This window comes from Netta rufina (assembly GCF_964035555.1).
Source record: "Netta rufina genome assembly, chromosome: Z".
NCBI lineage: Eukaryota > Metazoa > Chordata > Aves > Anseriformes > Anatidae > Netta > Netta rufina.
The window spans coordinates 49844290-49870749 of NC_140126.1; the positions used below are offsets into that span (position 1 = coordinate 49844290).

At 39.4% G+C, this 26460-nt stretch overlaps 1 protein-coding gene across 4 annotated transcripts in view; it reads left to right on the plus strand.

The window, feature by feature from the left end:
* The first annotated feature begins 1943 nt into the window (after positions 1-1943).
* Positions 1944-26460, plus strand: part of PIGG (phosphatidylinositol glycan anchor biosynthesis class G (EMM blood group)) — a 75361-nt gene continuing 50844 nt past the window's right edge. For 3 of the 4 annotated variants that reach the window (XM_084305783.1, XM_084305784.1, XM_084305785.1), the window contains exons 1-8: positions 1944-2048; positions 2152-2357; positions 3115-3324; positions 4810-4998; positions 6670-6811; positions 9310-9522; positions 16239-16456; positions 19186-19467. In XM_084305783.1, coding sequence (XP_084161909.1) covers positions 1970-2048; positions 2152-2357; positions 3115-3324; positions 4810-4998; positions 6670-6811; positions 9310-9522; positions 16239-16456; positions 19186-19467 — 1539 coding nt within the window. In that variant the 5' untranslated portion in view covers positions 1944-1969. The remainder of the gene's footprint in view (positions 2049-2151; positions 2358-3114; positions 3325-4809; positions 4999-6669; positions 6812-9309; positions 9523-16238; positions 16457-19185; positions 19468-26460) is intronic. The other variant, XM_084305786.1, reaches the window with a different exon arrangement.

Below are 26460 nucleotides of genomic sequence, written 5' to 3' on the forward strand. Positions count from 1 at the left end.
ATCTTGACATGTTAGAAGCAGTCTGAGAACAAGCATGACCAACCTAAGTAGGAAAATATTTTAAAAGCATGGTACAATGCATTTGGCCTGTCTTGACATAATGCAGACCGCAACGCAGATGTTACTGTTTGCCGTGGAAAGTGGCCCAGGAGGAAAACTGCCCTAGTGCTCAGTTACATGGGGTTTGTAGAAATGCATCAACATTTACGTGTATATATGGGATGAAGGCTGTAAACATGAGGTGTCACACTGGCATCATGTTGTAATGTGGCTTTGCCACAGACCACAGTGAGCTAAGCCCTGGATGGTGAGTGGCACAGGCAGACTGTGACTGGCTGGGCACTGTACCTGTCAGATTGGGGAAAACCTGCAGCTCACTGGAAAGGGTCGGGTGGTTATGTATGCAGCAAAGAATGTGCCATGTCTTCCTAGCAAAAACGTGAGGCCTACAGAAACTCCTCAGGTAGAGATGAGAAGTAGCATTACTTGGGAGAATGAAATTCTGTGTTTTGCAGCTATCTCCCTTTACCAGTGAACACAGCAAGACAACTTCCAGAAAATTAACTTTTAAAGCCTTCTTTTCTACTCATTTATCTTCTTTCATCTGTCATGACCCATCTGCTACAGTGCTTCCTTTCTAAGAAGGGGGGAAGAAAGATTCTGCTTGCCCAACACATGTAATTGACTTCAAAATTTCCTTCCTAGCCTGTCACAGGTGTTGGCCTAGCACTGGGGGGAATGGCCTCAAGTTGTGCCAGGGGAGGTTCAGGTTGGCAATGAGGAGCCATTTCTGCTCAGAAAGAGCAGTCAGGCACTGGGACGGGTTGCCCGGGGAGGTGGCGAAGTCACCGTCCCTGGGGGTGTTCAAGGAAAGGTTGGACGTGGTGCTTGGGGACAGGGTTCAGTGGGTGACATTGGTGGTAGGGGATGGTTGTGCCAGGTGATCTAGGAGAGCTTCTCCAACCCTAATGATTCTGTGACTGTAGAGGAAAGAGCTCACAGTGCCGTTAATTTCTGGAGCAAACATCAGCTTGTAGCACAGATTGCACCAATGTGAATGGGTTCAGACTACACAGGGAGAAGGGTGTGGAGGTAATCACAGGAGAGTGAAGGTGTGTTATGGTATGGTATGGTATGGTATGGTATGGTATGGTATGGTATGGTATGGTATGGTATGGTATGGTATGGTATGGTATGGTATGGTATGGTATGATATGTTGACGTTTAGATGTAGAGCTTAGGGATATGGTTTAGCGGAGGAGTTGTTAGTGTTAGGTCAGAGGTTGGACTCGATGATCTTGAGGTCTCTTCCAACCTAGACGATTCTGTGATTCTGTGATTCTGTTATGGTATGTTATGTTATGGTATGTTACGGTATGACATGGTATGGTATGATATGTTATGGTACATTATGTTATGATATGTTTCATGTCACGTCATGTCACTAACATAACCATGGCCAAGCTGTGCTCCTGCCACCTTGGCTCTCCCCTTGGCCGTGCCCTGTGTCCCCAGCACAGGATGTCCTCTCCCCGCCGCCACCAGGCCGCGGCCGGGCCCCTGAGGGCTGCCCCATCTCCTGTCACTGCGACCTCCGCGCTCTGCGCCGCCTGACCCCTCCACCGCCCCGTAGGCGGCCATTCCTCCCTTTCCCCTCCACCTCCCCGCTGCCACCACCTCCACCCTCTACTTCCGCCTCCGCGCCGCGCCCCTCAGGGAAGGGCGGAGAAAGCCGATGCCCGCCTGGCCTCCAGCCAATCCCCGCGCAGCGCAGGCGGCTCCAGCAGCCTCCGATTGGCCGCGAGCGAAGCGTGGGCGGGGCGAGCGGAAGCCGCCCTCCGTGCCCGGAGCAGGGCAGGGGGTCCGGGCCTGGGTGCGGGGGATGCGGCTGCGGTCGGGGTCGCTGGCGGCGGGCTGCCTGCTGCTGCAGGCCATGGGCGCCGCCATCTTCCTGCGCGGCTTCTTCCCCATGGCCGTGCGCGCCCGGCCGCGGGGGGGAGGGGGGGAGCCAGGGGACGTCCCCGCCGAGCCCGCCCCGCCCGGCTCAGGTGAGGCGTATTTTACCTGTAAAACGTTGAAATTTTGTTGTTAAGTGTGTATATATATACATATATATATATATATCTTTTCTGCCGGGCGTTGTTTCTCTAGGAGCGGTGTCCAACTGGAGCGCCGTGCCCCCGCCGCTCTTCAGGAAGGTGGTGCTGGTGCTGATCGACGCCCTGAGGGAGGACTTCGTCTTCGGCCCCAAAGGCAAGCAGTTCATGCCCTACGCCACGCAGGTCATCGAGAAAGGCACGTCCCACAGCTTCGTCGCCGAAGCCAAGCCGCCCACCGTGACTATGCCGCGCATTAAAGTAAGCGCCGTCCGATTTCCCAGCTGTCTTCCGTCCAAGATCACTTTAGGTGGTGCTTCGCGTGGTGTTCCTGCGGCTTCTGACAGCAAACCTCGCTGCACATACATTTATATTATCATAAGGTCATTATCATTTGCAGACTTCAATAAAAAAATAAATTGTGCCAAGCTCAAGGTAACCAAACAACGGATTTTGGCTCTGTCGTCAAAATATCTGATCATCTGGGCCTGCCAGTGGTGGATCTGGGTGGTGTTTTGGTCATGGATAAGCTGAGATACAGAGCTTCTGGAAGGCCAGTGAGAGGGTGAAGGGGAGATAACCTGGTAGTTCTGGATGGGTGGATTTCATTGCATTTTCCCAGGAAATTCTTAATTTCTGTTTTGACTGTGCTATCATTTGTAGTATTATGTTACGTTAGTTTCGCTTAGGCCATCTAAACTGTCTTGCTGGAGTTCTGCTGAACTGGTAAATAAAACAAATTCCAACTGGGATAAAAAGTGTTTTTGCTACTCACTAATTAAGAAAAGATATTTACTTTTCTGTTAATCAAGTAGTATTTCTGATATCAACTAGCAGCGTGTTGTCCCAGTTGATATAATGTGGCATGGCTGTTTTACTTTATTATATTTCTTTATTGAAAGTGTAATCTCTCCTCTCTGCTTCATTACTTCCCCTAATGCTAGTTTTTTATTCTGAGTACTGAAAAATTCTTAGTTTCTGTTAATACATCGCCTTTTCTTTTCTTTTTTTTTTGCAGGCCTTGATGACAGGTAGCATTCCTGGCTTCATTGATGTTGTTGTGAACCTCAACTCTCCAGCTCTGTTGGACGACAATCTGATTTGGCAGGCAAAAACAGCTGGGAAAAGAATAATCTTTTATGGTGATGATACTTGGGTCAAATTGTTTCCAAAGCATTTTGTAGAATATGATGGAACAACATCCTTCTTTGTGTCAGATTTTACAGAGGTGAGAGGCTTTTTGTAATCTCAAGTTAAATAATGTATGCACAAACACATAGTGACATCTGAAAATGAGTGAAACTATAATTGTTCAGAAACGTGAACCTGGCAATTAAATAGAAATTGGGTTGTATATTTTCAGTATTGATAATGTGTAGCAAAGTTCCTCTGGCAGAGGCAGTGGAGAAATGTTTGGATGATACAGTAATAAACTGTGTTTGTTATAGTTTGTTTAAAAATGCCACTATCCATGGTTCCAGTTTCCCATCACATTTTTTATTAATAAAGGCCATCTTTAAAAGGCTTCCTAACAGATAATCTTATTCTTCCAGATCCATACTTTCTATAGAATTGTATTGCTTTTGCAGGTGCAAGATGGGCAACGTTTCAGTATATTAGAAAAGAGGGAAGATAAGCAGGAGATAAAACAAATCGTGAAAATTTTTATTCTGGGATTACTAAATGCGTCAGTGGGCTAGCAGTTCTGGTTTGTATTTTGAACCTTTGATTCGCAAAGCCTCAGGCCTTTAACCCGGTGCTACTGACATCAATATTTTGTTATCATGTTTAAGGAAGTTAGGCCCAGTATGAATGGAAGATGCTTTAACTGGTTATTCTAAGAAAGCCTGCTGGAAGCTTCAACATGGAGAGAAAAAATGCAAATATGTTGCTGGGTCTGTGATTACGTAGCTCTCAACGCTTCATGTGTTTTTTGTGCTTTAATGGTCTCTCACTCAGAAAGACATAGCATTTTAAAGTTTTTTAAGATTGTTGACTTTGTTGGATATAACTAAGTAAGCTTTGCACATGCAACATTAAATATTTTTAATATTTAGAGGAAATATATGCAACTAAAAATGGGTTCTCAACCTAAGCAGGAGAATTTATAAGGTAGTCCCCAAACAGCATTTTTCAAATCTTCCTTCTTTCTTCCTATGTGGTCAGTTCTTTTTGTCACAGTAAATGAAATCCATTTGTGTTTACATAGAAGCTAAAAAATGAATTGAAAGATCAGGAGGGCTTTCTTATTCCTTTGCTTCCAAGCTCCAAAGAGATATTGTTTGCTATATCTGCTCCTCCGAATTGATGAATCAGGAGTGTAAAGGATGAAAGTGACTAAAAATGTCTTGTTTTAAAAGTGTCTGTGGAAGCATGTCAATTCTGTTTTCTCTCCTTGTATATAATACGATCCTTCACAAGCAGAAGGGATTGAAATGGGGTGAAGAATCTTTTGTAAGACAGAATCTTTGACTCTGGCATTGAAACAATCCAACAATCCATCTGTTTTTTGTTTTTGTTTTTTTTTTTTTTAAATTTGAGTGGCTTTAGTTCTCATCAGCTTCTACAGAACTTCCATGGCTATTGAGATGTAATCTTTCTATGCTTTTTACAAGCATATGCTTGTAAAATACAAGCTTTTTTTTTTTTTTTTTTTCTATGCTTTTACAAGCATAGAAAGTATTTTTCTAATTGTTTTCCTTTTATTTCTGAGGTTGATGATAATGTTACCAGACATTTGGACAGGGTGTTAAAGAGAGAAGACTGGGATCTCCTCATATTACATTACCTAGGATTGGACCATATTGGACATGTGACTGGGCCAAACAGCCCACTAGTGGGACCAAAACTTCGTGAAATGGATAACATCCTGAAGAAGATTCATATTTCCCTTCTTTCAAAGGTAATATATCTCGTTCTGAGATGTTATTTATAGAATAGCATTGCATTAATACTCTCAAAACAATCGCTTGTTCAGGGGTAGGCGTTTATTCCTAGACCAAAGCGAGTGTTGTTCTTTTTCCTTCCTTGCCCGTTCTCCAGTTAACAATACAGTGTAGCATTTAAGGATTTACTAGCTGACCTTGGTAATATCTGTTAACTGTCCTTTCTAAATAGCTGTAGCAAATAACTGCCCCTTGATGTGCAGGAAGAGGGAAGGAATACAAGCCAAAATTCTCTTATTGATCATGAATAATTATGATAGTTGGTATGATTTTCCAGTAATGATATTCCAGTAATGAAATTCACCAGAAGGAATAATAGGTATATGTAGCTGTGTCACTCATTTTTATGATTTGAAGGTATGATTAATTCTCAGATGCTGAAAAATATCAAGTAGAACTGGAGGTAGTAGACAGCATTTCTTTGTATACTAAACATAGCACGTTACATTACCAAATCCGAATCTCTTTTTAGAGTTGGAGATACAGGATGTCTCTTACCTAAATACCCTGGATGTTGAAATACCATAACCTAACTCCAAGTGGTCTGAAGTTTTTGTTTGTTCGTTTGTTTTAGGCATCTGCAATTCAGAATAGCTACGCTTAAAATTTCACTTGTCTCTTCAGACAAGAGAATAGTGTCAAACTAAAGGGGAGGTTAAATTTCTGACTGCGGAGGTTAAAATCTCATGTGTAGTGTGGTGGTTTTGGCACTGTTTGCCCGTGTGTTACTCTTTTGTCAACATGTGCAAGGCTTTATATTAGTTCTACAATATGGAAAGAATGAAGGCACTTTTCATTTGTGTGTAACAGGTACTGGTAATCACTAATGACTTTGTTACGGAATGGCAACATTTATTTCCTGTGGTCTTTGATTTGTTACCTCAGAGCTGTTGAACAGGCCTCACTTATGCTTCTGTTTGTCTTCAGAAATACAGACATGATTTGACATAAGTCACATCAGTTTTCTACTCCGAAGACACTTGAAAGATTGGGAAAGAAATGCAAATTTAACTTTATTCTTTCTTTTCTCTAGACCATGTTTGAGTTTAAAACTCACAGTCTAAAATGGAAACGTATAATGAGTTTTCTTTTTGTTTTACTAATGTAGCTTATTTTCTTTGACCCTGCTCAAATATTCTTTAACCCATTGCTTATTGTAAGATTTATAAAATAGGTTTATCAAATTAATATTTTAATATTTTATATTTTATTAAAATCTCAGTAAAGCTGAAGACACTCTTCAGCTGGGGAAAACAAATTTCTCTGTCAGTGCTACTGCTCCTGTGCTCCTGTTTTTTTCACAGAGTATGAGAACCTTTGTTTAATCTATCAGACAAATTCTTCTGACTCTGTAAATGGGTTGTGTTTTTCTTTTTCTTATTTTAGAAAGCTTCTTTGTAGTGTTTGTTATATAATGACACATACGTATGCCTTAAGTTTTAAAAGCAAGTATTGCTGCATAACATTTAGCTGCGGGCATCTCTGGTAATCTGCTCTGTGTGTTGTGATCCAATCTTGAAAACTGAATTCATTTCAACAAATATTTATGCATGAAATGGATAAAGATAACAGGGCATTATGTATATACATACTCTTCTTACAGTAACTTAAATTTCTGTGATTTACAGGAAGGAGAGGCTTCTTTGCCGAGTTTGCTGGTTGTTTGTGGGGATCATGGGATGTCTGAAACAGGTAGTCATGGTGGTTCTTCAGAGGGTGAAGTGCACACACCACTGCTGTTTATCAGCTCTGCTTTTGAAAAGAGAAGTGGTAAGGATCAAAAAACCTTGGTTAACTGAACTTTTTAGAACACATTTTCATGTTTAATTTATATTAGCTCTAGATTTTTTTTTTCCTGAAAAGTGCTGTGGTTGTCTTGTGCTATCACCCTGGTGGTGCTAGAATTTAGCTCACGGTTCATTGTACGTGTATCTGGCAAGATACCACATGTTCTGTGTGACCTCTGTGTTTAGCTGGAGTTTGCATCTGTGTCATGCTGAAACTGCAGCTTTGACTGTGTAACCACAGACAGAACTAGGTATTTTTCAGATTACAACCTTTGCAGAACTGTCTTACTTGAGTGTTCAGAGCTAATGAGATATCTTCTTGTCAGAATCATGTCATGATCTGTATTCTGGTAAATGGATTAGACTAGAACTGAAATGTTGTTTGAAGTGAGTTTTAAGCTTTGCCTGTCTTGGTCAGAATATTTCCCTGGCCTCCATTCTTCCCTCTCAGATGTCCAGGAGTGAAGAATAAATGCCAATTTCTTATGCCGAGAATAACAGGAAAAAGGAAGGATTGCTCTTATGAAAGGAAGAGAGATGAAGCAGAGAAAACAGGACCATTGATTAATAAGCATCTAAGGAAAGAACATGGAGCACAAGTATATTTACTGTATTGGCCAGACAGTTCATTTTAAATCATTAATGTGAGGTTGTCTTCTTCTGAAGCTCATTTTCTACTTGTATAATATAGCTTAAGGTAAGAGGAAATAAGGGATTGGTGTGTCTAGCACAACCTGTAGCCTAGCTTACAGCATCTGGCTTAAATAAACTCCTTGACTGAATGAATCAGTGGAATGCAGTTATAGGAGTGAACGTTTTCTTGAAAATAATACTTCCCCTGCCTTTCTGCCTCTTGCCCATTTCCATCTGTTTTCCTGCTTGCTGAACCTTGCCTTGCTTATTTTGCTGGATGTTCCAGCAGCACAGTGAAAGTACACTTATCTTTCTATCATTTGTGAAACTATATCCATCTGGAATAGAAAGGATTGCTTGAGGAGTCCTTGAACTCCTCAGATACAAAGACAAAACAAAGTCAAGAGCGTACTGGAGCTCTCAGATAAGCTTTTGCTTTATAAATGTCACAGGTATGTGTTGACAACCAGGCCAGGAGAGTGTTGATTCTGTGAATGGAAACTCTTAGTCAATCGTATGGGGTTCTGTGGTGGTTAATCTGAACATGCAGTTTTTTACAATATAATGAAAAATACCTAGTCAACTGTTTTTTTTTGAGATCAAGTCTGTGATTTGTAATGATAACAATGTAAATACTCAGCAGGTTGCTTCTTATTGCTGTAGCAGTCAAAATTCTAGTGATTGCTTCTTATGATCCTACTGTAAACAAAATGTGTTGTCATTAATATGGTAGACCTCAAAATGGTAATCCCATGGGTTTTCATATTTAATATGTGGTCAGACTATTACTTGCATAGCCTTCTACAGAGATGTCACCCATGGTTGACTAAATGTGATTGTTAGTTGGGTTTTTTTGACCAGTTAAAAACTTGCCCTTAAAGATGAAATCTGAAAATTGCAGATGTACAGGCACTCATGCAAAGAGTATTTAGGGATTATAGATGGCATTCTAAACAAGGATGGGATTAATTACAACTAGATGAGAAATGAGAGATGAAGTTCTAATGCTCTTAAAGGGGGCCTTGAGAGTAATAAATGCTGTATATCATTTTTTTTCCATGTACTTAAATCAAAACACTTAATGCCTAGATTTGCAAAGAGAACTACATAAACACAGAGTAGAAAACCTGTTATGTAACTAGTAAGGCACAGGAATCAACAATTGTCGTTGCAATCTTAAATGTTTGCATACATTAGTGAAATATCTCACGTGCATAGGTAGAAGTCTGTGAAACTGAAGGCTAATCCTGAAAACAGCAGTCAGGTAACCTAGATGACTCTGTGATTCTGTAATGGGATCCTGCACAGAACATTTTAAAATCACACGGTTTGCCTGCCTGGATCTCCAGGATTTGGGCCTCAACATTCCTTTACCTGACCTCTGATTCTGTTTGCCTAGCAGCCTGGTGGAGATTTAACTATATCAAAAAACTTCTAGAATGCTGCAAGCATTATTTTAGATTCTCATACTTCATTCATGGAAAAAAACAGCCTACTGTAGTATTTTCTATTCATTCTAATATAAAAGCTATCAAACCCTCTCAGGATATAAACTACAATTTGATATTATTAAGGTGGTCTCCTGGACAATCTCTTTCAATATTTGTACTTGTATAACGTTCATATTGTGTTAACAGTAATTGCTTACATTGAAGAGTGGTACTTGGTGAGAATTGAGTAAGTTTCGGTTTTACAACAAAGAACACTCTGTAGATCACTTGAACTAGTTGATCTAATGGCAGTGAACATATTTTTAAATTAAAAAAATGTCTCTCTTGCTACAGAAATAGTAAGGGCCTGTAATTGAAATGCTTTTTCCTTTCTTTTTTATTATCTTGTTGGTTGTAGGTCCTCTAACACAACCTGAACTTGTACAACAAACTGATTTGGCTAGTACACTGGCAGTAGGTCTTGGTCTACCCATTTCAAGAAACAGCGTTGGGACCCTTATATTGCCAGTTGTAGGAGGCAAGACAATGAGGGAACAACTACGTTTCTTGCACTTGAATGGATTCCAGCTTAGCAGGCTGCTGGAAGAAAACACACCTGCCTATGAAAAAGGTAAATCATCTTAAAAAAAAAAAAAAAAATTTTACAAGAGTATGTTTACCTTATAATATGATATTATTTATAACACAGTTTGAGCTTTTGAGTTCAAGAGTATAATATTCAAATTAGCTATTTAACTGAGAGCAGTATTCAGAGGAATTGTGCTGAGTTCACTCTTTAGTATCTACTCTGGCACACTGCTTTTGAATAAAGTTTTTTAATGGCCAGTACTCTTACTAGTAGATAAAAGAACAGAAATAGTGATGGAGTAAGATTAAAGTAAAACTGCCAGTATAGTTAAATCTCATTTTTTTCATATGTGCTATTTGTGAGGTATCCAACATAAGGCACTGATCCTGAGCACTGTTTGAAAGAAAAACACAATGGAAAGAATTTTCAGGTTTAGAAAATATGCCTGAAGTAATGCTGGGATATAATTTAGTATGAGTTTCTTTCCAGTTCTTTCTTCTGTGTAAATTTGCTTGGAGTCAGAACATAGTTAACTGCAAAATTGCTAATATAAGGAATGTAAAGCTGTGTTGTTACAGCTATGAGTACTTAAAGTAGAAAACAATATTAAGTTCAGCAAGATGACCATTGTTGAAAGGTAATTCATTCTTGATCTACATTACAGCTTCTAATCATAGTTAAACCCCAACTGGATGTCTGACAAAACAAGTACTGCCAATGGTAGTGAAGTGTTAATATTAGGACACGTGCTCCCCCTGTTCCCATACTTTTGCCTCTGTGAATGGCTCAAATGGAGAAACTCACCATGTTGGTGGGGTTCAGAATCAAAAATTCTGACACAGAGCTCCATCTATTTCTGCAAGAGCCGGTGAAGGAGACTGGAGCTTCTGTTTTTTATCATCTATATTTTTGTCCAGCAACAGGTTTATTTCAACTTGTAGCTTTCATTTGAGAAGTGAAGATGAAATACCTTAAGATGAAAATGCGAAGAATATAATGCTACTTGCTTGTGACTGTGAAGCAACAATTAATACTCTACTGAAGTTAATACTCTACTGAAAAGCGCCCATGATGACGTCCTCTCCTTCCAGTAACAGAGTGTCAGTAACATGGAATTGGATCCAAGTCCTTTTTATGTGGTCTTAGGGTGAATAGGGTGTGCTGTACACTTCTTAGGGGCTGTTCTTACAGGGTCCTGGATGTGTAAGGCTGTAGGTTAATATATACCATAGGAAGCTTTGCTTAGGACCATTAGGACTGGCAGGGAAAAGAGATGCCTTGCTGTTTGTTTAGTGTTAAGTTTTGTTGTTGTGGATACTTCAGGACCTAAAAAATATTAAAGGAAAAGTCACAAAGTCAGTGACTGTTGCCTGTAGTTCATAAGCATGGATAAACTGCAGCAAATGGAGTTCTGCCTAGGAATAGATGATTAGCCCGTTGAGAACCAATGGAACAGGATTAACGGACAGATGGACATGGGCTATGTTATTATGGACAGTCTCATTGGGAAGAAGTAGAAGAGATCTTCAGAAACTTGAGGAAACCTCATGTGTACCACAGACAGAGAAGAAGGCTTCAGAAGCTCTGGTTAATACTTTTTTTTGCCTTCAAGGATCACCTCCTCCAAGCTGAAAAGCAATGTCACTACCATCTGGAGGAAATATCCACATGGAGCAAATCAAACAGAGGTGTCAGGAGGCACATGTGGAGGGATTTGAAACTTAGATATGAAAAAGAAACACACAAGAAGCAGGAGGGTTGGGTAGCATCATACACGTTGTCTGATTATGCAGGGGTGAGATTAGGAATGTCAGATTTGGAGTCTATTGGAGATTTGCGTCTTTGGAGTCTATTGGAGAGGGAAGCAATGAGTGCTTCCACGGGTACATTAGTAGCAAAATAAAGACCTGGGAAAATGTGGGCTTGGTGCTTGGTGGGTAGTGGACCTGATGATAAAGGCTGTGGAAAAGGCTGAGGTAGTCAATGCCTTTTTTGCCTCAGCCTTTACTAGTAAGACCAGGCTTCAGGAATGCTAAGCTTCTGAGACCTATGAAAAAACATGGAGCAAGGCAAACTTACCTTTAGGGGAAGAGAACCAAGGTAGGAAACATTTAAACAAACTGAATATATAAAAGTCTGTGGGGCCTGATGAGATGCAGCCACAAGTGCTGAGGGAACCAGGCAATGTCATTGAAAAACATTCTTGAAAATCTTTGACAGGCTTTGGTGATAAGGGGAGGTTCCTGAAGACTGGAATAAAGCAAATGTCATTCCTGTGTTTAGGAAGGACGAGCAGGAGAATTCAGGGAACTACAAGCTAGTCAGCTTTACCTTGATCCTAGGGAAGATGCTGGAGCAAATATTATTGGAAAACATTTCCAGATTTATGGAGGATAAGAAGGTGATTGGGAGTGGTCAGCATGGGTTTATGAAGTGCAAATCATACTTCGTCTACCTGACAGCCTTCTTTCTACAACAAGTTGGCTGGCTTAGTGGAAGAATGGAGAGAATCGCATGTTCTTCAGCTTGTCAAAAGCCTTGCTAATGTGTTTGTCTCCCAAAACACACTCAAAGACAAACTGATACAGTGTAGATTAGATAAATGACTGGTAAATGCAGTGGACTGAGATGTGGCCAAACTGCCAGGCACGGGGGTTGTGATCAGTGACAAAGCCCAGCTGGTGCAAGTCCCTGGTGGTGGGCCCCAGGGGGCCAGTGCTGTTCAACATCTTCATTAATGACCTGGAGGATGCAAGAGCACACCCCTCAGCAAGATTGAGGATGGTACAGAACTAGGAGAATAATATACCAGGTGGGCTTGATGCCATTAAAACAGACTGGAGAAATGGGCTGAGAGGAACCGCGTGAGGTTTGGCAAAGAGGAAAGTTAGAGATAAGTAACCCCATGCAGCAGCACAGGTTGTGTGCTGACTGGCTGAAGGTTGGAAGTGTCCTCAAAATATTACCAGGCCCAACCTCTCATGGGAAAAAGGAGCTTACATGTCCAATCACGTCTTGAAAACCTCCAGTGACTGGGATTCTACCACATCTTAGGTGAGGTTGTTCCAGTGATTCATTGTTCTCACTGCACCTAGAAGAGCACTTTGGGTTTCTTAATGTGTTCATACCTCACTGTAAGGCAGTCATCTGTAGTTAGCTAGTACTGCTTCCTTCCTATTCTGAACTTCAGAACATTCATCTGAATGATGAACTAGACTTGTTTCTGTAAAAGACACTTTTTTGACACTTTTTGAATACAAGCTGGATGTTACTAAAATGAACGTCCACTTATTAGTTTGGAATACTGAACTTGCACTAGGAGTATGTATTGAGCGGAATAATTCGGTATTTCTGAGAGATTTATATACTGAAACTGGAGAAGTAACTTCTACATGATACATTCCTTTTGTATATTTATCAGTGTTTTTTTTTAGATGATTGATGCTAGTGATTGTAACTAAATGAAACTGTTATGAACCACATGCTTGGGAAGCAGAGCCATTTGCTGCGATAGCGTTGGAAGAAGGCTGAGGCAGAAAATGCTGGTATAATTCTGTGCAAGCAATCCCTTCCTGTTGCTTTGGGAAACCTGTGCAAGGGCAAACTTGCTTTGGATTTGGCCTCAAGTTTAGCTTTTCTTGTGTGTATACCATGCAAGGCTGACCTGCAAATGTTATCCACCAGTTACCAAAACATTTATTCAACAGTGTCCATGGCCTGCCTGGTTTTATACTTACTGCATACAGATGTGCCATTGAAGACTTTGGAGTTCTCAGAGAAAAGTTCCCAGTCCTTCACTTCTTTCTGCAAGTTTTTGGTATCATTCCCTTAATGTATTTCAAAAATGTAAACGCAGTTTGACTAAAACACTTATCTTTTGCAACATAGATAGAATGTGTTTGGTGGGCAGTAGCATGGAGAGAGGTAAATGTGATGGGGGAAGAAATGCTAAAAGGAAGAAAGAGGGAGATGTGGTAAAAATCATGAAAAGGGATTGAAGCAGGAACAAGATGTAGGAAGAATTTATTTAGATTTCAAAATACAACTTGAACAAGTTTCAATGTTCTGTGTAATAAAATAGCGTTATGTCAAATCTCAGTTTAATTAAAGCTCATTTTAGATGATCCTTTCTGGATTTCTGGATTTCCTCAGAGGTATGAATATTTAACTTTTTTATTTGAAATAAGAGTTATTTGAATTTCTTAAACTGGATGAGGAACTTCCTAGGGAATCCACTGTTCAAGAGCAGTGAATGGTAGGAAAGTCTCAGTTGCACACTGGCAGCTGTTCCGATGCACAAGTGCTTGCTGGTGGTTGAATTGTACTCACCACCAATACCTGTAAGCCTCCTGCATAATAGGATCAGAGATCACCAGGCCCAGCTGCCTGACCAACAGGCATGGGGCTCCAACCACCTCGCTAGGAAGCCTGTTCCAGTGTCTGCCCACCCTCACGGTACAGAATTTCTTCCTAATGCCTGGTCTGAACCTCTCCTGACACAGCCAGTTTATCACCCAGCATAATGTGCACCTGTTCATCTCACCATAGAGCAATCTGTCCAGAAGGATACTACCAAAAGCCACACTAAAACGTGTGTCAATATATTAGAAGTTGTGGAAGAGAAGATGACATTCTGAGTTAAACATTACTTTGTGAAATTCTCATGTTGATTCAGCCTGTAGCAGATCACTGTTTTGTAGTGATAAGAGACTTACAAACCTTAAACACAATTCCTTCATAACAAGAATTGTGAGCAGAAATGCTGCATTCACCTTCACTTACTTGAAGTAAAATGAAAAATGTCTCTGAATTTAATAATGTACATCTTGCTTTGCTGAAAAGGTCTCACAAACAGCATAATGGTTTCTACCAAATCTGATCCATTGTTGATCTATCAGGAGTAAAAACTAGCTGTAATTTAAGTTTTTGTGACACCAAACTCATTTCAGTCACTGCTTTCACTCTTGGCTTCTGGAACTACACAGCAAATCTTTTGCCCTACTTTTAGCTAAGAAGTTAAGGATTTTGAGATAAGAGGGTGATGTTTTTATATAACAATTTCCAAGTTGGCCATTTTACCCTTAAGTTATTAACTGTAGAGTGAAATGGCGTGGAAATAATAAGTATCCTGTGTGGAGCTGTAATTTGGACTCAGTGATCCTTGTCCTTGATCCTCGGATCCCTTCCAACTTGGGGTATTTTATGACAGTTATTGATGTAAAGGGAAACTAAACATTTATTTCTAGCAAAAAATACAGATGCATGTGAATGCTCACACAGCATAATGTCCAGTAAAACAGAAGTTCCCTTTGTTGTTGATGGAGTTTATGTTGTGATTACATACTCTACTCAGTGACTGATTTTTAAATACCACATGGCATATTGGAGTATGGGATGATGCACCTATAAAATGAAAAAGGAAAGCATGCTTTTAAGTGCTTTTAGAAACAATACCGCTGTCAACATTTACAATAAAACACAGCAACTGATCTAATTTGCTGTGTTGCTAATACATGCTCTTGAAATTAAACTTATATGAAGTGAATAGAATACTCATCAAGTGGATGTACAACCCAAAATAATGATTTTGGCAGAATTTATTTATTTTTTTAACCTTTATGCTTATAAAGATAAATTATTATTTTTTTTCCACAAATTGATGTCTCTTCTGTGTATGCCTGCACAATCTGGTTATTGTCATAGCTGAGTCAATCTTTTTGGGAAGTGAAAATGCTAAGGCTCATTCTTTTGTATGCTGCAGCTTTTTGTGTTAATGTTTAGCTAAAGGGAAAGTTGACAAAATCAACATTAGAAGAGAAAAATTGTAGAGTCCTCTTCTGTATCCTTTGAATTGTCTTGTATCGTTGTCCCTCCAAACCCAACCTTTGTCAAACTTTGTAAAGTAAGAGTTGTGTCGCCACTCCCCTCCACTTAACCCTCCCACTAGGTTTTTCTTGTGGTCAGAATTCCTTTAGATGTGGATAGGACATTATGGAATCACCTAACTGCAAGCCTCTTGCTTCTGTAGGTTGGTGGACATCAGGTTTTCCCTTTATTTATTTTTTTTTATTTTTATTTTTACCAGGTTTGACTGCAGTCAACCCTTCCAATGTAGCCAAAATACTGAATTTCACTGGAGAGCATTGCTTTGCACCAGCTCTGTAATGCAAATGCCTGAAGACAAACTGCGCACTTCAGCTGTTAACTTTTCTATTACTGTTTCAAAATTTGGCTTATTTTGTGTTTCTGTAGGTGTTACCACCTGATTCTCATTATCTTTGTAGCAAAATCAGGGCTCCTAATATGTTGTGTGTATGTCCTTTGATATTTTCTCCAGAGGTCAGCAGTTTGGTGATTTCTCACTTGGCCTGTGCAATACAGTCTGGATAATGAGTGGCTCCAGTGGGAAACATGCCTTTTTCAGGATCTAAAGCATTTGGATATGTTTGTTCTGGAAACCTTTTTTAAAAGTAAATGGCTATTTTAATACATTTGTCACATTTAGAGGCCTTGACATTCCATCTGATTAGGGATTAATTGGTTTTATTCTGAGTAACTGTCTCATTATGGCCTTGCTGCAGGAAGATAACGTAACTTTCTGTGCATGAAAGAAGTTTAAACTCCTGTAGCAAGTTTTCTTCAGATCATACAAGAATATACAAAAGTATGATTAGGTTTCCTATTATCCTCCTTTATTCATGGATCCTCTTACCTGTGTGTTTTTTTGTTTTTTGTTTTTTTCTTTTTTTTCTCATTAGATCCTGGATATGAGCAATTTAAGATAGCAGAGAAGTCCCATGGTAACTGGATCAAACTGTACTTAGAGGGGAATAATTCAGAAATACTCATGAATCTTGGCAAAAAGGTCCTGAAGCAATATTTGGAGGCCCTGAAGACTTTGAGTGCTTCCCTAAGCAAACAAGTGGCACAATATGACATGTATTCGATGATGGTGGGGACTGTTATTGTTATGGAGGTATGAAAATACATCTTCCGGGGAAAGAAGCTAAGTGCAAGACATGAAGGTTCCTATTTTTTGACTACTTAGTGCATACTCTTCAGAGTTAACTCTTCTGCAGTTTGCTGACTGTATTTGAAGAATGAGCATAATATTCTTTTTGAAGAATAACTTAGCGTTTAAAATTATTCAACAGAGCTTTTGATATAAGGTGGTTATGTTTTGGTGTAAATACGTGCAGTAAATATGTAGATGTGCTACAACAACCTAAATTACTCCCATATCAGTTATCTTCCTACTTTTTAAGGAGACTTCCTGCATTAAAGCAAAACCAGAAAGCATCTGCAAGTAAATTCCTGTTTTTTCCTCTTTACCTACCAATTACAGCTATTTAGAATAAGAAGACCCTGTGTGGCTGTTTTTTTTTTTTTTTTTTTTTTTTTTTTTTTACCATTCCAAGAATTATTCTTTGTACTGATAGGCGTAGAGCCCCAAAATAGGTACTTGCTGAAAGGTGCTGGGTCACCATTCCATATCACATGTAGGAATAAAGATAAGATATCCCACGTCTGGAATTTTAAGTGGTTATTTGCAATTGATATTTTGGGGAAATCTCAAGTGTTGGAAATATCAGATACCTTAGTGGTAATGCTTTGGGAAGAATGCTGAGGGGATACCATGCCTGCACACTGAACTTTATATACAGAAACGCGCACCTACCTTTTAGGTAACATCACTGTCAACTTTTGTGAGAATAAGCATTGTTCCCTAGGATGGAAATGCCCACTGCTGTCTTGATTTAGTCCTAGCCTGTGAGCAGTGCTGTCTACCTACAAGGCTATGTAATAGCTGTACCTGTGGTTCTGTTCAGTGTCTGGAATGGATCAGATGAGCAGCTCTTCTGTATTTGAGTCTCCTCAGGCCTTGTGGGCTGCATGCAAGGCCTCATCTTGCATGCCTTGTGCTCTGTGTACGGAACACACTGGAAATGGCTTTCTGATGGACTGCTTGGTGTGCTTTATCATTCTGCTGACCACTTCTCAGGAGTCAGTTCCGCAGTCCCTGTAGGAGGCGAGATGGTAGGTTCTGCTGCCAATCTACAGATAGCAAATCTGGAGATGGACAGTGCCCACGTTAAAACTGAAGTGCTTATAGTCTTTTCTTGTTCCTTTTCTTTGGGAACCTAAGGATTCAAACTCCTGACGGTTTGTACCCAAAGCACTGGAATTCTTTTTTTTTTTTTTTTTTTTTTTTTTTTGGGAATGCAGTTGCTGGTACTTACTTTTTCAACAAAACAGACCTCAGGTGTTTTAGTCAATGGGCCTTTATCGATAGAAATATGCAGCTACTAATTAGCTATGAAAGTGTGGTTAACAAGAGCTTGCACTAGTGTCACTAGAAGACAGTACAAAATGTCTGCATTTTTTTTTTCCCAGTGCAACACTCAAGAAACTGCCTTGCTTTCTAAAATTGTTTAGTTTTATATGTATTTTCCACCCACAACCATAGAAAGAAAGGCAGGGAATCTCACAGGTGACTACAAGCTACGTGATTCTATAAATGCTGTTCATTCTGTGAGGAGAATACCTCTGGAACATGAACTAATAACTGTATTTGCTCAGTGAGTTAAATTTAGATTTATAGGTAACTACGATTTGAGCATTTTAGTATCATGAATGCTTTGTTCTAAGTTCTGTGTTAAACAGTAAAAATGAGCCAGTATGGTAATGTGAAACCTCATGCTTTCATAACCAAGTGAGTTGTGAAAGGTACAATATGAATAAGAATGGACTGCTGCAATGCATTGCAATTAGTTTGATCTATTTTGCTATATCTTGCTGTATGGATGTGTAAGTTTTAGATACCGGTCTTCACAAATGAAAGATTATAGGTTGGCAGTGCTCTGATATAACTGCTTTCTTAAAATTTGTTTTAATCATGCCCTACAACAAGCATACTGAGCTCTGTTTAGTCCATTTGTGTCTCTTGCAAAACGTCTTAGCATGTGGCTGAATTTTTCTTTACTTGTTCATGGGTAGCAGAAATTACTCAAATTAATTCCACTGCTACAGTTACCTGAGAGGAAATCTGACCTTCTGCCTCGTCTGTGTGCAGATTATAGCAAAGCAGAAGTGAAGCTGGTAAATCAAATTAGGACAAGGAGAGGGACAAAAATAAATACCAGAATTTGTAAGCTTGAAAAACAGCATATACTTCTGTGATAGCATGAGAACTCTCCCTGGCTTAGGAAACTATTTAACTCAGCAAGAAATCTATAACTCGTAAGATAAATGGCCTTTGGTAGAACGCGCATTTAACTTTTTATTTATGAGTTATAAATGAGTCAAATTTGTTTGTTTAGGAGCTATTTCAGTATTGAGAGTTAAAACAATTTTGTAGAGAGTTATTAAAACTCTTACAATGAATCAAGATCAGGCAGGTGGTCAGTCAAAGCAGGTCAGGAGGCACGTGGTAATATATTAAACCCCGATAAATCATGCATCCGAGCCCTTAAATCAATAAATGAAAATACAATCTTTGTTTCTCCCCTTTATATGGTGATAACTTAGGCAAGTCAAACCATCCAGTATATTGTTGCACAGTGCTTTTTAGATCAAGCGATCATACTAGATCATAACAGAGTGACATGGATGACACTGGTATGATTTTTGTGTGAATTCTCACTGCATGCTTTAGCTAATGCTGATTCTTTATGTGTTAATTCTCTGTTTTATTTTTTTCCCTAGGTTCTGCTTCTGCTTTTGCTCAGCGTTCCAAAAGCTCTGAGCAGCCGGGCAGAATTTGAAGTGCCCCTCTCCCCTTCAGTCTTCTCTCTGCTCTTTTACTTGATGTGTCTGGTGCTGTGTGCGGTTCATGTCATTGTGTGCACATCAGCAGAAAACTTATGCTATTTCTGCAGCATGTCCTGGTTAACAGCACTTGGAGTGATGATGCTGATTTCTGCACTCATGTGTGGTATTTTATCTGCCATTGGAAAGATCCTTGAGAATTCCAGACTTCCAGTGAAGGTGAGACTGTGCATTAGTTATGGTTCAAAATGTTTTGCTCTTCATGGCATGCTTTCTAATAAAGTTTTGTGGAGGTTTTGTGTGTGTCCTTAAAGGAACTGTAATTTGTAATGTAATTAGTATAATTTAGTGTTGAAATGCGGTTTGTTCATTGTGGCACAATAACAGATTCCTGTAAAGAAAATCATAGGAGTGCTTATTTTCAAATTACTTTAAGAAATGTTCTAGTTAGTGTACATTATTTTACAGTTGAATTTATGAGGTCAGAAACAGTTCCGTGTACTAATTTTATGCTGTTACACAGTGATGTTTCACAGCTGCAATTAATGCAAGATGTATGATATTTTGCAATAACACTTTTTCAAGCTGAAAAGCAGACTTTTTGCCTTGCAGAGCTACGTAATAACTGCTCTGCTCAATAGAATTGAGAAAAGTCACTACTGAGCAGAGGTTAACATTTCAGTCAGTGGAACTATATACAGGAATTCCTGAGCTCAATAATATTTAAATTATTTTGAGTAAGGCTGCTAATGTTTATTATTAAAGCTATACCAGTTATACTTTATCATTTTGTTTCTGTAGTTTCTCAATTTGTGTCATTCCTTCCTGGAAATACTGTTTTTCTGAGAGAAGCCTTGTGCTAAAAGTAATACCATTTTCTCCCAAAGGCTGCTAACCCCAATTCAGTTTTCCTTGGTGCAATTCATTCTAGTGTATTAAAAATGATTCAAAAAGGAGTTTGAATAGATCTTGTTGTTTCATACTTATATTTATTGGTAACATAAGATTTGCACGTGTATGTTGATCACTTAGGCTAAAGCAGAGTAAAACGTCAGCTATCACTTTTGCTTAATGATATCAGGGAAAGAAGTTTCATCTCAAGCATAACTGCTAGCAGAACAGGCTTTCTAAGTGTAGATCACAGTTTGCTTTTGGTACTGAAAATTTTTGTGTCAAACTAGGCGTAATGTTTTGTTACAAAACCTAATGGTGCTACTGTGGATTATTTTTAAGGGCAAATGAAAGAAGAAAGAAAAATTAATCAACGTGAAAGGACAGATCTGCTGAATTGTACAGTTTGTTAAAGCTAGTTAGTACTTAGGGATGCGTTGGTCTCTCAGTGGACTCAGTTCACTTCAGCCTTTTCTGAGTTGCACTACTTACAGCCTTTATTTGTTTCAGTGTAAACGAGGTAGAAATTCCTCTTTGTAGAAAGTAAAAGAATATGGGCTTGAAATCATAATTAGTGATGCAGTGTTTTGAGTAGAATCTTAAGATTTACTTGCTATGCAAGTAAATAGCAACAAAGGAATACAGTAAACAAAGGAATATAGTACAAAATATATTAAAGCAAAGAGTAAATAAACAGTAAAAAAAAAAAAATCACACAGTAAAGAACAAAAAACCAAGCAACTGTGGGAAACAAGCTCATTTTTCATCTTAATACTTTTTTTCTAATTTTAACAACAGTAAGTGATGACCATCTAGACCTACATCAAATTTACAGACAATTCTACTTCACTTGGGTTGAGAATGATGACAGTGGCTTTTAGCTTTGCCCTCTGGAATGATAGTCTCAGAGCAACTCGGTTTGTTTTTGACCTGAAATCTTCCTTACATGCCAAGAGATGAGTTAATCCTTTGTGACACCCACCACTGTAGGAGTAATGGGCATTAATGGGCACTTATCTTTAGTCTCATTAAAGATAAAAGACTAGCCTTCAAACATAAGTACTGCACTTCTGACTATTACACCTATCCATGAGGTCAGTCGAGAAAATGAGTAGATACTTTCCTTGCATGTCTAAGATCAGAGCTTGAAGCCTCTGTAGAACAGGAGGTGATGCAAAGCATCATGTTCCTGACTTTAAAGTGATAAGCTACATGGAGGCTTGCTCTGTGCCTGTGCCTTCAGCACAGATGCCTGGAGACCTTCTGTCTTTTCTGATTTTTGTGCATATTCCTTCCTTCATACTCAGTGTATCCTTCCTTCATACTCAACATTACAGCGTGTGGGCTGGAAGTACCATGCAAAGTTGTTATAAACCAGCCACTGCTTAAGATGTGTTTCAAAGTTTTTGTTCAGTATTTCCTCAGGGAAAGCCTTTTAACTCTTTAATAGCAGGGCAGCTCCTGTCCCTTTGTCATTCTGTCATTTTGATTCATTTTGTTGTAATTATTTATTTATTCATTGCTTGTGAGATGAAGCTGACCTTAAGGGTCAAGCACTCATGAACTGCAGACCCGACACCAGAGAGAGCCCTCCAGCTTCATGCTCCCAAATTCGGGTGCCAGAACTAGCAACACACTGAGTTGATCAAAGAAAGAGTATGTGAATATAGTGCAGATCTTCCACGTATGTTGGCCTTTTGGTACCTGCTCTTGCCCAGGAAGCTTCAGGGAGCTCATTGAGTCCTCCTTTGAGTGGGCTTTGGTCCAGATTTTTTGGGTCTCCCCAAGTTGTGGTTGTGCTTCAGTAAATCAGGAGCAAAAGTTAGAGCTTCAGCCTTTTTTGCTCCCCCAGCATTAATTGTTGCTTGTTTTTTGTTTGTTTGTTTGTTAAATTAAGAACAGGCTGTTACCATATATTATTTTACAGGTATGGGTCTGCCTTTTTTGTTTGGCCTGAGTCCAAGGGTTTCATTCCCACCTGTTCTTGGCACATTTACATCCTGGCTGGTGAGAGGCAGCTGCTGGTGTAAACAACTTCCTGCAGGTGGCTTATGTATTGCTAATACATCTACTCTAACAGTGATCACAGCAGCAATTGCAAAATGTCTCCTAGTGTTCAAAACTTGAGTTGGGTGAAATGGCTTTCCTTATGATGTGAATTAATTGCTGCCTCCCTGATGGACACAGATAATTCGATCGAGGAAGACATTAAAAGCAGCACACACGTAATCTGTGCTGTTCCACTTTTAGAATCAGTCATTCCGAGGAGCTTCCACAACCATGAACTGTTGGCCGTTTCTGATGATTCCACCTGGTCAGCTATGCCTAGGAAATGCAGTTGAGAGGACGTGTGAGAAGTCTTTCTCTCTCTCTTCTATCTCATTTTTTTTCCTTGCCTACCCCGGCTTTTCCTGCACGTTTGCCTTTGAGAACAAATTGAGCAAAAATAGACTGATTAGAAATGACATCCTATATAGAACTAGAGGGAATGGCCCCAAGTTGTGCCAGGGGAGGTTCAGGTTGGCAATGAGGAGACATTTCTGCTCAGAAGGAGCAGTCAGGCGCTGGGACAGGTTGCCCAGGGAGGTGGTGGCATCACTGTCTCCAGGGATGTTCAAGGACAGGTTGGACGTGGTGCTTAGGGACATGGTTTAGTGGGTGACACTGGTGGTAGGGGGATGGTTGGGACATCTTGGAGGGCTTTTCCAACCTTAATAATTCTATAATCGTACCCAGTTTTATATATTTGTATATTTGTCTGCGGCACCCCACGTTCTGCTTACAAGAGACCACAGCAGTTAGAGCTTTCTCCCCATTTGATGTAGCACTATAAGCCCAGTTCCGTGTTGCTTGAAGAAAGATGTTTCAGCAGCAACGTGTTGTTTTTTCCTCTTTGGTACCAGCAATTGAGACCCATCTGGAATGTAAGAAGTGGGGAAAAAAAAATATTTACGCAGGCAGTAACACCTCTGTCATTTTATGGAAGTGAACAGATCGTGTCTCTTGGACACGACAATGCAGAAAATATCTCCATTTGGCTGTAATGGGACAGTTATCAATTCAAGTATTTCCTGCTTGGACTGGAAAGAAGGGAGAATGTATGAAATTGGTGCATCATGAATCAGAAATATGTTCTGGAGCTTTACCCAGCTAGGAGGTCAGGGCATACCAGCAGATGATCAGATCAACTGCTTCAAGTTGGTAATGCATGAATGAGGACGTTTTCAACAGTGTTTCCAAGACCTTCACTCACCACCCCCTCCAAAAGTTGGGGTTGGTACAAGTGAAAAGTACTGGATTCTTGATTCTAGTGCTGTGTCTCTATTCCTGTACCTGAGGCAGATTTGAAGATGTGGAAAGCTGAAGTGTGTCTTAGAAAGCAGACAGGACTTTGTATCCAGACCTGTAGGAATCCATTTTCACCAAACCATCTTCATCCTACTCCATAAAAGACTGGGTTGGTGGATCCATATCTCATCCTGTAGTCAAATAAGCTTTGCTGTTCCTGTTCAAGTTCCAGAGCAAGCCTGAAATATGCTGCACGTTTAGTTAGTGCCTCCATTCCTGACGTGTGTAAAAGCAGTGACCTGGACTGGATTTACATTTTTACCAGTCTAAGGACTGTTGCAGAAGGATGTTGTGGCTTCTTGCAGGTAGCTGCTTATGTGAAGATAGAGCCTGGGAAATGTGAAAGGGAGCAGAGAACAGTTTGCCTGCATTGTGGGTGTGAAAGATTATTTACTGGTAATTGAAGCACAAGCAGTAAAATATGCACACCGTTGTGTCCCTGTTTCTATACCCTTTTCCAGCAGAACACTTAGACTTCGGGGGAGAAGTTGATTGCATATACTCTGTTGATCTTAAAGTGCCTGCTGTTAAAATTAGGAGAGCTATTACACTAAAATATGTCTAAATCCAAGTGCCCATGACCAGTGCTTCTCCATAGTCTGCATATGTGCTCCACATCTGAAAGAGCTCCGAAATCCTGCTTTTCTGATGTCAGGAGAAGAATCCTGAATCAGGCTTTTGCCAGTAAAAAAATCTAAAAGCCTTCTCTAAGCTTATGCTATATGATAAAATGCAGGTATTTTAAAAGTAATTAAGATAAGCTCTCCTTTTTAATGACTTCAGAGCTTTTTTTTTTTTTCTTTAAATTGTTTCCGTTCACATCTAAAGATTTCTTTCAAGTGCTTCTCATTTGTAATGCTGTTTTTTTTTTTTTTTTTTTTTTCTTCTACTGTGACTGTATATAGAAGCTGATTACCAAGTTCATGAATTTTCTGAAGACCAGTGCAGGCAGTGTTAGCATCTGCTTCCTGACTGTTATTTATAGGTTCTGATTACTATGTTTCTAGCAGCACCAGTCCCTTCTTTTAATGGCTCTTCAGGTTTTAAATAGTTCTGCAGCCCTTTATGATTTCCAGAAGATACTCAAAAATGTTAACTTCTGGTTCATAGCTTTGCTCTAATTGCATACCAGTTCTTAAGTACAGTATTTACTACTACTACTAGTTGCATTTTTTTTTCTGGTAGAAATCAGAATCAATAGTTTTTTTGATAATAGAAGCTGTAAGCCAAATATTTTCAAATACAGTTTTTGAGAAGCTTCATTGTGCACAATTGTAGTGTAAATTGTAGTTAAAATCATAGAATCAAAGAATGGTTTGGGTTGGAAAAGACCCTAAAGACCATCTAATTCCAACCCTCCTGCCATGGGCAGGGACACCTCACACTAGACCAGGTTTATTATATAATTCCTTTGGCATTAAATATGGATGATTAATTTTGGTGAAAAAGAGCTTCACTCTCAACTGGACAGAAGGCCCATAACTGGAATTGGGCTTGGAAGATAAGGTGCAGGATGTTTTATCTCAAAGTGAAGAAAATGTACGTAGATTCTATTGTTTGTTTATTCGTAGCTGTGCAAACAAGTAAAAGATGTCAGAGATCTGGCAAGCAGATCTGTTTCTGTATTATCTAATTACTACAGCTTGTATATCAAATACTAAAGCTACCCTGGCATGGCAAATTAGAGGTTTAAATTTAAAGTCTGGCGTACAGAAATTTCATAAACCAAAGATACTGTGCTAAATTTGTGTGTCAAGACAGTGGTGCAAGTCCTACCAGGTTTCTAGTACCTGGAGTGCCTACTGGGTTCTTGAGGTCTGGAGGGTGTTCAGCAGCTAGGAAGTCAGAGCGGTGAATAGAGTAGGATCAACAGTTTTGTGCCTGTAAAACAGGTCTAAAAACTAAGAACAATCCAAGTAATCTAAGGTCAGGCTGCATAAAAAAACTGTAATGATAACATTCCTAATATGGCACAGCTCATATGAGGGATTACCAGTAAATTTAGAAAACCTTGATGAAGCTATTTTCAGTATTTCTTAGACCATGAAGGCTCAGGAGATTATAATTTGCTGCATAATTTTTCATCTTGCATAGATTTGCTCGAGTGAATAACTCTGGTCTGAAATGTGGCTTATCGATAAATGCCATTGGACTTAACCCTGTGAAGTGAATGGAGGAGTAAATTTTGTTATCTTCACCGGAATTGTTAGTCAGACAAGCAGGCATGGAATATGAACTTCTAACACAGGGATGTTTCACACTAATGCCACCATTTTTAGGAGGTTGTTGCATGTTCCCTGTTGATTACACATCATTTTTTCTGTTAATGAACCTACTGTTCAGCCCAATGAACTTATTTTCCTGTCGGTGCTGACAGCCAACTCATACAAGAGAGCAATCCTTATGTAGATTTTATGTCTCATAAAGGAGACAAATGAATTGTATTGAAGACATTTGAAGACATACAAGAAATTGTATTGTATTCTCATTTGTTGAGAATCTCACATTCCTTTGTACTCTGCAAGCAGATGATGCTTATGCGCTCTGTCACCATTTAGTGTCAGCCAAAACCTTTAAGGTCAGCACTGGAGTTTAAGCTTTCCATAGTTCAGTGATTTACTTACTCTTCATGTCTTAGTCTTTGTGAATTTCATGGTCTTTCATCTCTGCACTGACTACAGTTCTACCTGGTCTTTTTGTTCCAAAATGTGGTTTATGGTTTCTGATTTGCAAAACAGAGGACTGAACAAAAAGGAGTAATCTTATAGGGCACCAAAGAAATTTCAAATGTTAATCAGTTTAGATTGTGAGCTTGTGCTGTTTTTGAGATAATGACTATTCCTGTGATAAATTTGTAGTGTGTTTTTTTTTTTCTTCATTATAGTGATTGTAGCCTCTTTTTGTTGTTTGTCTGTTTAGTTTTGTTTCTTAAGTGCAGTGACTTTAGTGTATTTCTTCAACAGCACAATAAAT